Raw genomic sequence first — 14,972 nt, forward strand, 5'->3', positions numbered from 1 at the left:
CAGCAACAACAGCCCCAGACAGCAACAACAGACCAGACAACAACAACAGGCCTCAGACAACAACAACAACAGGCCTCAGACAGCAACAACAGGCCTCAGACAACAACAACAGGCCTCAGACAACAACAACAGGCACCAGACAGCAACAACAGACCTCAGACAGCAACAACAGGCACCAGACAGCAAACAACAGGCCTCAGACAACAACAACAGCACCAGACAGCAACAACAGACCTCAGAAAACAACAGGCCTCAGACAACAACAACAGGCCCTAGACAACAACAACAGGCCTCAGACAACAACAACAGGCCTCAGACAGCAACAACAGGCCTCAGACAACAACAACAGGCCCCAGAAACAAAACAACAGGCCCCAGACAGCAACAACAGGCCTCAGACAGCAACAACAGGCCTCAGACAACAACAACAGGCCCCAGACAGCAACAACAGGCCCCAGACAGCAACAACAGACCTCAGAAACAACAACAGGCCTCAGACACCAACAACAGGCCTCAGACAGCAACAACAGGCCTCAGACAACAACAACAGGCACCAGACAACAACAACAGGCCCAGACAACAACAACACAGGCACCAGACAGCAACAACAAGCTCAGACAACAACAACAACAGGCCCCAGACAACAACAACAGGCCTCAGACAACAACAACAGGCCCTCAGACAACAACAACAGGCCTCAGACAGCAAACAAGAGGCCCAGAACAACAACAGCCTCAGACAACAACAACAGGCCCGACAACAAACAACAGGCACCAGACAACAACAACAGGCCTCAGACAACAACAACAACAGGCACCAGACAGCAACAACAGACCTCAGACAACAACAACAGGCCCCAGACAACAACAACAGGCCTCAGGACAACAACAACAGGCCTCAGACAACAACAACAACAGGCCTCAGACAGCAACAACAGCCTCAGACAACAAACAACAGGCCTCAGACAACAACAACAGGCCTCAGACAACAACAACAGGCATCAGACAACAACAACAGGCCTCAGACAACAAACAACAGGCCCTCAGACAACAACAACAGGCCTCAGACAACAACAACAGGCCTCAGACAACAACAACAGGCCTCAGACAGCAACAACAGGCCTCAGACAGCAACAACAGACCTCAGACAACAACAACAGGCCCCAGACAGCAACAACAGGCCCCAGACAGCAACAACAGACCTCAGACAACAACAACAGGCCTCAGACAACAACAACAGGCCTCAGACAGCAACAACAGGCCTCAGACAACAACAACAGGCATCAGACAACAACAACAGGCCTCAGACAACAACAACAGACCAGACAGCAACAACAGGCCTCAGACAACAACAACAGGCCTCAGACAACAAAAACAGGCACCAGACAACAACAACAGGCCTCGAGACAACAACAACAGGCCTCAGACAACAACAACAGGCACCAGACAGCAAACAACAGACCCCAGACAGCAACAACAGGCACTAGACAGCAACAACAGGCCTCAGACAACAACAACAGGCATCAGACAACAACAGGCCTCAGACAACAACAACAGGCCCACAACAACAACAACAGGCACCAGACAGCAACAACAGACCTCAGACAGCAACAACAGGCACCAGACAGCAAACAGGCCTCAGACAACAACAACAGGCACCAGACAGCAACAACAGGCTCCCTATAGTAACACGTGACATCTGACAACTACAACTGTGTGTGTGTGTGTGTGTGTGTGTGTGTGTGTGTGTGTGTGTGTGTGTGTGTGTGTGTGTTTTCATTAATAACTAATAATAATAATCATAAACTAGATTTGTATGGATATTTTTCAAGTGTGTGTGAAAATGGTCTTAATACTCTCTCTCTCTCTCTCTCTCTCTCTCTCTCTCTCTCTCTCTCTCTCTTCACACTCCTCCCATTTCTATCTCACCACTCACTCACTCATTCACTACCCATCACTTATCTCCCTCCTCCCTCCCCCTCCCAGGCAGGTGTGTATAATCTGTGGTGACCATTGGGGCTGCGCCGAGGTTTTTAATATTCAATTTGCGTCCCGCCAGACCGCATTATTGGCCGCGATATCACAACCGGGATTTAGCGGCAGGACAAAAGGAAGCGATTGTGTGACCCTGATACCTCTACGGGCTAATCTTCTCCTTGTTTTTCCCTCCTGTTGTATTATTATTATTGTTATTATTCTCCATCTCTGTGTGTTAGTTATTATTTGTATACATAGTTCACTCCTTTAGGTATTCATACAGTATACATACGTACATGAATACAAAATACAATTAATAAAAAACCTACATACACACACACACACGTTCTGAAGTGGTTGCGCGGCCATATCCAGATTATAAAAGAAAGTGCCATCACCTCCCAGCACATACAGCTCACAACCACACTCTCTCTATATAGGAATCACACCACAAAGGGAAGGATGAGGGTTAACACTGTGTTGCCCTGGTGAGAGGTTTACAAGCCAGTATCTGTGACATCTTCATTACGGGACGCACAATACCTTACCTTACCTGGACAACACCCCCCCCCCCTCTCCCCTCCCGATCCAAGCTGGCAGGAGGGTTGGGGGCGGGGGAAGGGGAGAGGGGGTGGGGGAAGGGGGGGTGAAGAGGGTTGGGGGTAGGAGGAAGGGGGTAGGGAAAGTAATGTTGATGAACTGACACTGGTACTAATGGTAGTGTAACGCCGATACTGTGGCTATTGGATAGTTAAGGAGTACTGGCTATTGGCTAGTTAATGAGGACTGTATTTGGGCTAGTTAAGGAGGTATTGTATTTTGACTAAGGAGAACTGTATTTTAGCTAGTTTATGGGGACCTTGTTTTGTCCAGTTAAGGGGTACTGTATTTTGGTTAGTTAAGGGGTACTGTATTTTGGTTAGTTAAGGGGTACTGTATTTTGGCTAGTTAAGGGGTACTGTATTTTGGTTAGTTAAGGGGTACTGTATTTTGGCTAGTTAAGGGGTACTGTATTTTGGCTAGTTAAGGGGTGCTGTTATTTGGCTAGTTAAAGGAGCACTGCATTGTGGTTAATTGCCACTTAAGGGGTCAATTAAGAGATACAGATAATATAAATGATGGCTAATTAAACTCTATCTCGATTAACCCTTTAAGAGGTCTTGTTAAACTTAGGTATTTTGTCCTGGTTAACGACAGGTGATTCTATTCACCTGGGTAACCTTAACCACTCGATAAGTTAAAGTAGTACAAATTATTATTGGAGTTATTAATGTCGTTGTTGTTGTAGGTTGTTGTTTGGTAGTTAAGGAATGCCAATAACCGCGTAAATAGTCTTAACCATCGTTCAATCGACTATTAACGAGCTGAATTGACCATCTCCCTAGCTAAATTACCCTCGAATTGGCTAATAATGACTGTTAACTATACCATTCAACAACCCCTATTTGCCATCGTTAATTTCTACGCGCGGGGGACCATACAGTAAGTTGTCGGGGTCTAATAACTAGATTTAGGTGATAAATCCAGAAGAGGAGGAGGAGGAGGAAGAAGTGGAAGAGGAGGAAGAGGAGGGAGAGGAGGGAGAGGAGGAGGGGGAAGAAGGGAAGAGGAGGAAGAAGAAGAGGAGGAAGAGGAAGAAGAGGAGGAGGGGAAGAAGTGGAAGAGGAGGAAGAAGAAGAGGAGGAAGAGGAAGAACAGGGAGGGGAAAGAAGTGGAAGAGAGTAGAAGAAGAAGAGGAGGAAGAGGAGGAGGAGGAAGAAGTGGAAAAGGAGGAAGAAGTGGAAGAGGAGGAAGAGGAAGAAGAGGAGGAGGGGAAGAGGAAGGAAGAATGACGTCAATCTGGCGCAATATCTCCTACATCTTTGGATTCCATGCACAACAATGGGTTACTTCCCTGCATGGGTGGAGGGGTGGAGAGGGGTGGGGAGGTGGGAGGGGGAAGGGAGGGGTGGAGGTTAAGGTGAAGGAGGGGTGAGGATGGGAGGGTTGTTGGGGTGGGACTCGGGGGTAGGGGGGAAGAGGGAAGGGTGTGGGGTCTAGAGAAAGGAGAGGAGAGGGGTTGGGTGGGGGGGTGGGGGTTAAGGGGATGAGGAGGAGGGAGGGAGAGGTGTATTGGGAGGTGTCAGAGAATCCCCCCCCCCACCAGTCTCATTATAACATAGACAACCCTTCACTCTGTTGCTGCTCTTCTGTTGAGGTTTGTTGTTGTTATCTTTCTGTTGTTACCCTGTTGTTATCTTTCTGTTATCTCTGTTGTTATCTTTCTGTTGTTACACTGTTATCTTTCTGTTGTTACCCTGTTGTTATCTCTGTTGTTACACTGTTGTTATCTTTCTGTTGCTATCCTGTTGTTATCTCTCTGTTTTTACCCTGTTATTAGCTTTCGGTTATCTTTCTGTTACTATTCTGTTAGATTAAATTTGATTAGGTTCGGTTAGATTAGGTTCGGTTAGGTTAGGTTAGGTTAGGTTAGGTTAGTTTAGGGTAGCGTTAGAATGGTTAATCTTCAGGTGATTTAAAGTGGAGATAATTAAACGCGGAGGTACAGACAGGTGAAGCCACGAACGGGTTGTGTACTGAGGACAGGTGTGTTGGGTGAAGTAATTGATGATAATGAGTTGTCCTCTTGACCCTCTCACTGACTCTCATTGACTCACACTGCCTCTCGTGACTCTCAATGACTCACACTGCCTCTCGTGACTCTCAATGACTCACACTGCCTCTCGTGACTCTCAATGACTCTCACTGCCTCTCACTGACTCTCAGATACACTATAACTCTCACTGACGAGGGAGTAACAACGTCATTCATGAGTATTGTGAAGTCAAATGATGAAACACACACACACACACACACACACACACACACACACACACACACACACACACACTGGGTTTGCAAGAAGACAGAGACAAAAAATAAGAGAGAGAGAAAGAGAGAGAGAGAGACCTACGCAAAACGCCCAATAGGCATGTTACTAGACCTACACCTCCTATAGTCGTTTACCCATTTCCCCCTCCTTCAACACACCAATAAAATTATCAGCATACTCTCTCTACCTCTTTACCTATTCTCGTATATTACTACTTCCTTTTCATTATCACCTTCATTCCTTCCTTTCGTATAATGCATCTGGTTGTCTCTCTCTCTCTCTCTTTCAGTCTCTCATTTATCATTATACCAATCTTCCATTTTCTCATGTCTATACTCTCTCGTCTTGGTTAATTTTCTTTCTTCTAGACTATTACTATTTTCTATGTCAACCCCCCACCCACACCCACACCCACACACCCACACCCACACCCACACCCCCAGCTCCACACCCACACACACACCCACACCCACACCCACACACCCCCCACACCCCTGTTCCACACACCCACCCACACACCCACACCCACACACCCACACCCACATAATAATTCCACGTCAATAATAATTCTGCTGGATGTAAACAACTTATGTCTCCTTTTGTTACGGTTTATGTAGTCGATTTATATTTCTCAAGACGCCATATATTATAATACTGAGAAAGGCGCCTATACTACTCGGTGAAAGGATTTTAATTAGATATATTCACTAGATTGGTCTGCTGAATTAAATATCTATCGTAAATGAGGGAGTGAAGTTAGTGTGTATATAAATATTTTCTTTGTAACACGTAATTAGTATTATAGAAATGGATTGGTAAACAAGACGACGAAAATTAATCTGTTTTTTTGTTTTTCTGTTGTAATTTCTATTTTATATCTCGTGAAGCAGCTGTCGTGTGAGAGGAGCTTTAGTATTCTTTCTTCTCGAATATTTCATAGATGCTACTTGTGAATAATTTACTAGACATGGACTTTGACGTTAGCGAGTCATATTCCCCAGTCCTCTTAAACTCCGCCCACCAGCCATTACTCCGTGTTGTGATTGGCTGTTTGCTTCACATGGGCGGAGTTTAGAACCAATATCAATCAGTGAATTTTACATTTATTTTATATTTCTATATTATTTCACATATTAAGATAAAATTCGAATGCACATCTTCGTAAATTAAGAGAAAAAAAAGATATGTGTCTATACATATCAGGAATTTGATATCTAAGAAACTATTTCCCTATAAGGCATCATCGCGCATCTGGCATACTAACACTGTTATTGATAAGTCATAGCTAAAACCACGTGCTCACTATAACACTGCTGGATTACCGCTGTGACAAGCTGTGTAACTGCAGCCACCACCATTCTCGTCATCTGGTAGCTTCACGACGAACCATTTGCCTGTTGACTTCTGCACCACCACTAGCACGCCATAAAGAAGACCAAGCCATTAGCCAAGACTTGTGTGTGTGTGTGTGACGAGCATTATGGTGATCTCTCAATATTCTGTGTTCTGATATTTTTTTTAACGTCAAATCCATCCAGCCTCTACAACGACTATACTACATGCTTCTTACTTGCTGTAGTTAGCCCATAGAATCGCTGGTTTGATGATTAATGAAGATCATTAGATGTTGATGTGACTTTATATTACATTGAGTTTTGTGAATATTTTGTGTCCTTCGGCTCTGAACCTATGTTTTGGAGTTTCTTAATGTTGACTACTATTGATGGGCTAGTGGAGTGGTGGTAAAGACAATTAAAAACAAATATATGAACGGAATGTTACTTTGAAGTTATTTATAAAGTATTGGAGGCAGCTTGACTAATGACGACCAACACGAGAACTATAGAACTGATGACTCTAACTTCACGTCCTATAGTAACAGCCTAGAACCGCAGAACTACCACCTAATATCCCCAGAACCAGAGCAGTACTGAGAGAGAGAGCCACGACACACTGGAACGTATACAGAAAAACAGAACCTTTACACCACAGTACAAAGATCACCACTGTAAACACCAAAAAACCCCAGAACTACAGCAGAAGGTCAAAACTATAGCAGAAAGTCAGAATTACAGAAAGTCAGAACTACAGAAAGTCAGAACTACAGAAAGTCAGAACTACAGAAGGTCAGAACTACAGCAGAAGGTCAGAACTACAGAAGGTCAGAACTACAGAAGGTCAGAACTACAGCAGAAGGTTAGAACTACAGCAGAAGGTCAGAACTACGGCAAAAGCCCAGAACTACAGCAGAAGGCCAGAACTACAGCAGAAGGTTAGAACTACAGCAGAAGGTTAGAACTACATCAGAAAGTTAGAACTACAGCAGAAGGTCAGAACTAGGGCAAAAGCCCAGAACTACAGCAGAAGGTCAGAACTACAGCAGAAGGTTAGAACTACAGCAGAAGGCCAGAACTACAGCAAAAGCCCAGAACTACAGCAGAAGGTCAGAACTCCTCCCTCCCCACCTACCAGAACCAAGACCCAAAACCACCTTCGTCTCCTGTAGGACCCCAGAACCCACCATGTACGGGCTGGACAATGCTAACCTGGAGGTAATGAATCGACAGTGGATGACCTCACCTGGTTACCTGGAATGGGAAGCCGCAGCCTCCACCTCCCCGGGTTCCTCTTGTGAAGCCTCTGATCCCTGGGTTCCTTGGGCCTCACCTCACAAATCCCCACAGGTAAGACTCTCTCACACACACACACACACATATGTTGTTCCTATGATCTTATGAACCCTTAACTTCTATCTTTCAATTCGTAAACCCTGTCCATATCCGTCTTTCTGTCCCTCTCCTCATACGTTGAACCCACACCAAAATATTCTGTTCTGTAGTTAAATCTGATTGTGTTTTGTTTTTGCGGTTCCTCACTTATGCTTCCTGATAACACGTCCCCACCCCAAAATAGGACTTTAAGATACATGTATATCGAATCTAATCCTTGTAGAACCTGTATTTTGTTTTAGATATCCCAAGTTATTTTTCCATGTTTTGATATTCTGATTGACGCGACCAAACACACTGCGTAGTCACTATCACGTGTGTGTGTGTGTGTGTGTGTGTGTGTGTGTGTGTGTGTGTGTGTGTGTGTGTGATTTGTGTTATGTTGTGTCAATTTAGTGTCATGAGTGGTATGAGGTGTCAAAACGTTGTCACCTGTCATATGGTGTCAGGTTAGTGTCGTGTATCAATGTAATGTGTCATAAATATTGTGTCATATTACTGTAATGTCTACTGTTATGTGTTTTATACCACATGTGTTATACCATGAATTGTACCATGAGTGTTGTACCAGTGGAACCTAACCTAACCTAACCTAGGCCCTTGAGACTTCTTAACTACCCATAACTACCCAACGATTCATTAAATACCTAAGGTTTCAGATAATGCTTGAGAGTTCATATATCCGTGATGGAGGTTCAGTAAATATTCCGAGGTTCAGTAAATTCTCAAGGAGTTCAGTAAATTCTCAAGGGGTTCAGTAAATTCTCAAGGAGTTCAGTAAATTCTCAAGGGGTTCAGTAAATTCTCAAGGAGTTCAGTAAATTCTCAAGGGGTTCAGTAAATTCTCAAGGAGTTCAGTAAATTCTCAAGGGGTTCAGTAAATTCTCAAGGGGTTCAGTAAATGCTCAAAGGGTTCAGTAAATGCTCAAAGGGTTCAGTAAATTCACGAGGGGTTCAGTAAATGCTCAAAGGGTTCAGTAAATGCTCAAAGGGTTCAGTAAATTCTCAAGGGGTTCAGTAAATGCTCAAGGGGTTCAGTAAATTCTCAAGGAGTTCAGTAAATTCTCAAGGGGTTCAGTAAATTCTCAAGGGGTTCAGTAAATGCTCAAAGGTTTCAGTAAATTCTCAAGGGGTTCAGTAAATTCTCAAAGGGTTCAGTAAATTCTCAAGGGTTCAGTAAATTCTCAAGGGGTTCAGTAAATTCTCAAGGGGTTCAGTAAATGCTCAAAGGTTTCAGTAAATTCTCAAGGGGTTCAGTAAATTCTCAAGGGGTTCAGTAAATGCTCAAAGTCTCATAGTATGTTTCATTGAGGATCATAATACATTCGTAATAATTCAAAATCGATTAATATCCAAATATCATCTAAATCAATCTGGGTAGACAAAATAAGTATTCGAGGTCTTCAAATAACAACTCGAGACAGCTTCAGTTATTCTCGGGATAAAACAAACACGAATTCTGAGTCATTATCGTAGACGTGAGGCAGGTACTGTATTTGGCTTCGAAATTATACTTTACTTAGTCTCGAGATAAATCCTTAGACAGATAACATTAACCATCATTGTTCATTGTATAGAGGTGGGTCATCATTGTTCATTGTATAGAGGTGGGTCATCATTGTTCGTTGTATAGGGGTGGGTCAGCTGATTACACTGGCCACCCAGCTGTGTAAGGAAGGCCGAGTATGGTGTGTGTAGTGTGCTGTGTCCACACTGTCCCTAACGAGCGGTCATGCCTACGGGACCCACTTTAACTTGTCAACCAGGTAATTGAACATAATCGAGTGTAGTCTTCCCGCACTGTCCTTTACCGTCTGACCAACTGGACCGAACCTGGACGATCTATATCTGTGTACAGTACAGTTAATATCTCTGTGGTTGTCTTTGTCTCTATGTTAATCAGTTTATCACTCATGTAATATATTCTAAGTGTTGTTGTCCCCGTGCAGTGAATGGCGAACAAAATTTCAGATCCCTCCGTCCCGTCACCTTCCATTAGGTTAAAGTCCTTCTGTTGGTTCACTTGTAAGAACCTCTTCGTCTGTTCAGGTCTTCACACTGTACACTGCTTCCCTAACACAAGTGAAAAAACAATTGTCATCAGTCACTAAGTCTTCTTTACTTCATCTACTCACTTAGGAGGACTCCCTGGTGGCCTCCAACGTTCGGGAGAACCGACGGCGGCGGCGGATATGTCCCCTGGCGCAGGTGCGACAACGACAGGCGGCTAACATGCGGGAACGACGACGCATGGCCTCCATCAACGACGCCTTCGAGGGCCTGCGAGCTCATATACCCACCATGCCCTACGAGAAGCGCCTCTCCAAGGTGGGTCGTCGCCGCCTTCTATAGTACAGGGTATAGTGCGACCAGCTGAGTTCTCCCCTATCTCACACCTTCCCTAATGACCTGTTTAATGAACTGTTTCACCCTACTTGACCCATATTCTGAGGTGACCTGGCGCGCGGGACCTGGTCTGGTGGTCAGTTTTCTTCATATAACCTGTTTTCTGGGCCTCCCTCACCTAACTCACTCCATATGTCTGTTAGTCTTTATTCTAACATCGTATCATCGAATGTATTTAATATTTACTGTTACTAAAAGACCAAATTTAAGATTACTTTAGTTATATGCTCCAGGATTTTCACACACACACACACACACACACACATTCAGATAACACCACAATAATCTCCCTTTACAATAATGTCTTTGTAATTTCGACGCCATTAACACCACTATTTGTTAATATAAAAAAAAATAATAAAAATAACAACCCTTCAGAACCCGAGCCGCCATGTTTTGCTAACCTGTGTGGTGACTCTACAGGTGGACACACTACGGCTGGCTATAGGCTACATCACCTTCCTGTCCGACATGGTAGAGACGAACCCTTCGCTCCAGGCTCAAGACCCAGCCAGCAACAACAACAATAACAACAACAAGGTCCTCGTCAAAAGCAGCCTGGATAATTGTAAGTGCTCAACCTCACGTTAGTACATTAGTAGAGAGAGAGAGAGAGAGAGAGAGAGAGAGAGAGAGAGAGAGAGAGAGAGAGAGAGAGCAGAGAGGATGGTTGGGTGTAGGGGAAAGGACACATGGGGTAAGGAACTACAATTACAATCTATCTTAGTAGTAGCAGCAGTAGTAATAGCAGCAATAGTAGTAGTAGCAGCAGTAGTAATAGCAGCAATAGTAGTAGTAGCAGCTGTAGTAGTAGCAGCAGCAGTAGTAACAGCAGCAATAGTAGTAGTAGCAGCAGTAGTAATAGCAGCAATAGTAGTAGTAGCAGCAGTAGTAATAGCAGCAATAGTAGTAGTAGCAGCAGTAGTAATAGCAGCAATAGTAGTAGTAGCAGCTGTAGTAGTAGCAGCAGCAGTAGTAACAGCAGCAATAGTAGTAGTAGCAGCAGTAGTAATAGCAGCAATAGTAGTAGTAGCAGCAGTGGTAATAGCAGCAATAATAGTAGTATCAGCAGTAGTAATAGCAGCAATAGTAGTAGCAGCAGCAGTAGTAATAGCAGCAATAGTAGTAGTAGCAGCAGTAGTAATAGCAGCAATAGTAGTAGTAGCAGCAGTGGTAGTAGCAGCAATAATAGTAGTATCAGCAGTAGTAATAGCAGCAATAGTAGCAGCAGTAGTAATAGTGATAGTAGTAATTATTGTTATTATTGTTGTTACTGGACTCTGGTTATCACATTATACTGACTGTGATCTCCTTGGTGTGTACAGATGACGCCTGTGTAGGAGGAGGCGCCGAACAGCACACCTTTACCGAGTTATCCTGGGCACCTCAGCGTCAGGAGATCATCAATGGGCGGGTCAACACCTCTCTCTGGACACCGACACACGCCCTTGCCAATTGACATCCCCACCAACCACGCCTACAAACACAGGCGCGCCCTCGATAACACACACCCACACTTGCGACCAGGAAACACTTAGAGTAAAAGGGGAAGGAAGAAAAAACGAAAAAGAAAACTAAAGAAGAGGAGAAATGAGGAAGAGAGGGAGCGTATATTCTGTCTTCTGATTGGTTAACAGAGGCGTGTAAACAGTTCATATAGATTATTGAACCAAAGAAACGTGTTATGTCTAATTGTGATGTACTCAATGACGTCACTAATGATATGCCAGTACTAGATGAGCATTGAGTGACGTCTTATCTAGCCTAGTTAATGACGTCAGTGGAAAAATATATAATACACAATTGGGTGAAACACTAAGTGACGTCATCTGGCCAAGCAAGATAATGACGTCAGTGAAAAAATATATAATACACAATTGGGTGAAACACTAAGTGACGTCATCTGGCCTAGCTAATGATGTCACTAACACTATAAACCACTATTGGAGGAACATTAAGCGACGTCATTTAGCCCATATAATGATCTCATTCATCTACAAAGTATCAAAAACTAGTGAGAATTAAAAAAAAATATTAAAAATAATAATTAAAATTGCACCCTAGTCAATGGTGTGATAGAATAGAGTTAATGAAATAATAATAATAATAATGAACACCTCATATATGTATATATTTAGTGGCTGTTCAATGTTCACTTGTTCAGTCCTCAGATATGTTGTTCAATATTGTAAATGCACAGACTGTTGTATTATTACATTCCATCTGTTAAGTCTATTATTATCATCATCATCATCATTATTATGTCATGCCTAACTTGTGTGTGTGTGTGTACCAGTATGTATATATGTGTGTACTCTTGTGTATGTGTGTGTACCCTTATGTGTGTGTGTGTGTACCATTATGTATATATGTGTGTACTCTTGTGTATGTGTGTATACCCTTATGTGTGTGTGTGTACCATTATGTATATATGTGTGTACTCTTGTGTATGTGTGTGTACCCTTATGTATGTATGTATGTGTGTGTGTGTGTGTGTACTTTCATATGTATACCTCACCTATAGAATAAACTATACATACTAAACACAAATATGTATCCCTATGTATACTTAGTAGTGATGTTATGTATCTGTGGTCGACATAATTAGTGGTAATTAATTCTCCTAATAGTACCCTAGATTATGAAGCTTTGATAATTACGCTAGTTAATAGGACACTTAATTATCAGAAGGTTAACTTTTTTGGACCACAGATTCTTAATGACACAATTGGGTGTAAATATTTCTCTGTATTTCTGTAGTTCGTCTGTATTGGTGATGCTGTGTGGGTCATTAACCTTAAGCTAACGATTGATCAACGTTTAACTACTAGTCATCAACGTTTAACAGGTACTCATCAACGTTTAACATTAAGTCATCAAGGTTTAACATGTACTCATCAACGTTTAACTAAGTCATCAAGGTTTAACATGTACTCATCAACGTTTAACATGTACTCATCAACGTTTAACATGTACTCATCAACGTTTAACAGGTACTCATCAACGTTTAACATGTACTCATCAACGTTTAACATGTACTCATCAACGTTTAACATGTACTCATCAACGTTTAACAGGTACTCATCAACGTTTAACAAGTACTCATCAACGTTTAACTAAGTCATCAAGGTTTAACATGTACTCATCAACGTTTAACTAAGTCATCAAGGTTTAAAGTACGACCCATCTTAGAATGTGTCGACTTGTGTTAAATTAAGCAGACCGTGAATTTAACATTTACACCACCACCACCATCTCATGTATTCACCTTTACCTCCCCCTGCTTAATGCATATGTGTAATGTATATAAACCGTATCTGTACGCTATGTAAATTATGTATATATACAACAAATAAATAATTAAGTTGATTTATGTTTTTATTTAGACATTGTTGAAGGGAATTTATTTATTATTAGAAATGATATATAGAAATTTGTTAACCTTTTGAGGACGATGTTTTAAACCTTTGAGGACGATGATTTAAACCTTTGAGGACGATGTTTTAACCTTTGAGGACGATGTTTTAACCCTTTGAAGACGATGATTTAACCCTCTGAGGGCGATGTTTTAACCCTTTGAGGACGATGTTTTAACCCTTTGAAGACAATGTGTTAACCATCCAGGAATCAAGTTAAAGTTAAAAATGTTATATTATAGAAAAAATAATAAGAATGTTAAAAGTCGACGTTATGTTAAATCTTATAAACAAAATATATTGACAATAAACTGAATAAACGAAAGAAAAAATAATTAACAAAAGAGGAATTAACAAAAGAAAAAGATAAATATATAAAAGACAATAAAAGGAAAGTTTAAAATTCAGTAATAATGATATAAAAATTAGAAATAAATATAAAAACATTAATAAAATAAATAGATGATGAATGAATGTTACTACAAAAAGCACACACACACACACACACACACACACACACACACACACACACACACACACACACACACACCTTACCTAAAATACTTTTTAAAATTGTACTTAAACCTAACCTAACCTTGCAAATTTTCATTCACCTCAAAGAACCAGAGTACAAGGGATGGAACCAGAGTACAAGGATGGGACCAGGAAAGGGATGGGACCAGAGCAAGGGATGGGACCAGAGTACCAGGATGGGACCAGAGTACAAGGATGGGACCAGAGTACAAGGATGGGACCAGAGTACAAGGATGGGACCAGAGTACAAGGATGGAACCAGAGATGAAGGGATGGGACCGAGTACAAGGGTGGGACCAGAGTACCAGGGATGGGACCAGAGTACCAGGGATGGGACCAGAGCAGGATGGGACCAGAGTACAAGGGATGGGACCAGAGTACAAGGATGGAACCAGAGTACAAGGATGGAACCAGAGTACAAGGGATGGAACCAGAGTAAAAGGGATAGAACCAGAGTACAAGGGATGGAACCAGAGTACAAGGATGGGACCAGAGTAAAAGGATGGAACCAGAGTACAAGGATGGAACCAGAGTACAAGGGATGGAACCAGAGTACAAGGGATGGAACCAGAGCAAGGGATAGAACCAGAGTACAAGGGATGGGACCAGAGTGATGGAACCAGAGTACGGGATAGAACCAGAGTACAGGGATAGAACCGGAGTACAAGGCTTGGAACTAGAGTACAAGGGATAGAACCAGAGTACAAGTCTTGGAACCAGAGTACAAGGAATGGGACCACAGAGTACAAGGGATGGAACCAGAGTACAAGGGATAGAACCAGAGTACAAGGGATAGAACTAGAGTACAAGGGATAGAACCAGAGTACAAGGGATGGAACCAGAGTACAAGGGATGGAACCAGAGTACAAGGGATAGAACCAGAGTACAAGGGATAGAACCAGGGATGTCTGTGTGTTAGTTTCCTCTCTACAGCTTCAGTAGGGCATCCATCGTCTCACTCGTTATGACAGCCGACACGTGTCCGGGGGTAGTTAAGCTGTTCCTCTGTAATTATCAAGTCTCACCAACACCACTGCCGC

The 14,972-nt window shown here is 42.6% G+C and overlaps 1 protein-coding gene across 1 annotated transcript; it reads left to right on the forward strand.

Moving 5' to 3' along the window:
• Positions 1-6,174: 6,174 nt before the first annotated feature.
• On the forward strand, positions 6,175-12,079 carry LOC121858250 (pancreas transcription factor 1 subunit alpha-like). Its single transcript, XM_042354551.1, has 4 exons — positions 6,175-7,531; positions 9,716-9,904; positions 10,406-10,550; positions 11,308-12,079. The coding sequence occupies exons 1-4, from the start codon at positions 7,370-7,372 to the stop codon at positions 11,439-11,441; spliced, it is 630 nt and encodes a 209-aa protein (XP_042210485.1). The 5' UTR covers positions 6,175-7,369; the 3' UTR covers positions 11,442-12,079.
• The last annotated feature ends 2,893 nt before the right edge of the window (positions 12,080-14,972 follow it).

Source organism: Homarus americanus, unplaced genomic scaffold (genome assembly GCF_018991925.1).
Source record: "Homarus americanus isolate GMGI-L3 unplaced genomic scaffold, GMGI_Hamer_2.0 scaffold57980, whole genome shotgun sequence".
NCBI classification, from domain to species: Eukaryota; Metazoa; Arthropoda; class Malacostraca; order Decapoda; family Nephropidae; genus Homarus; species Homarus americanus.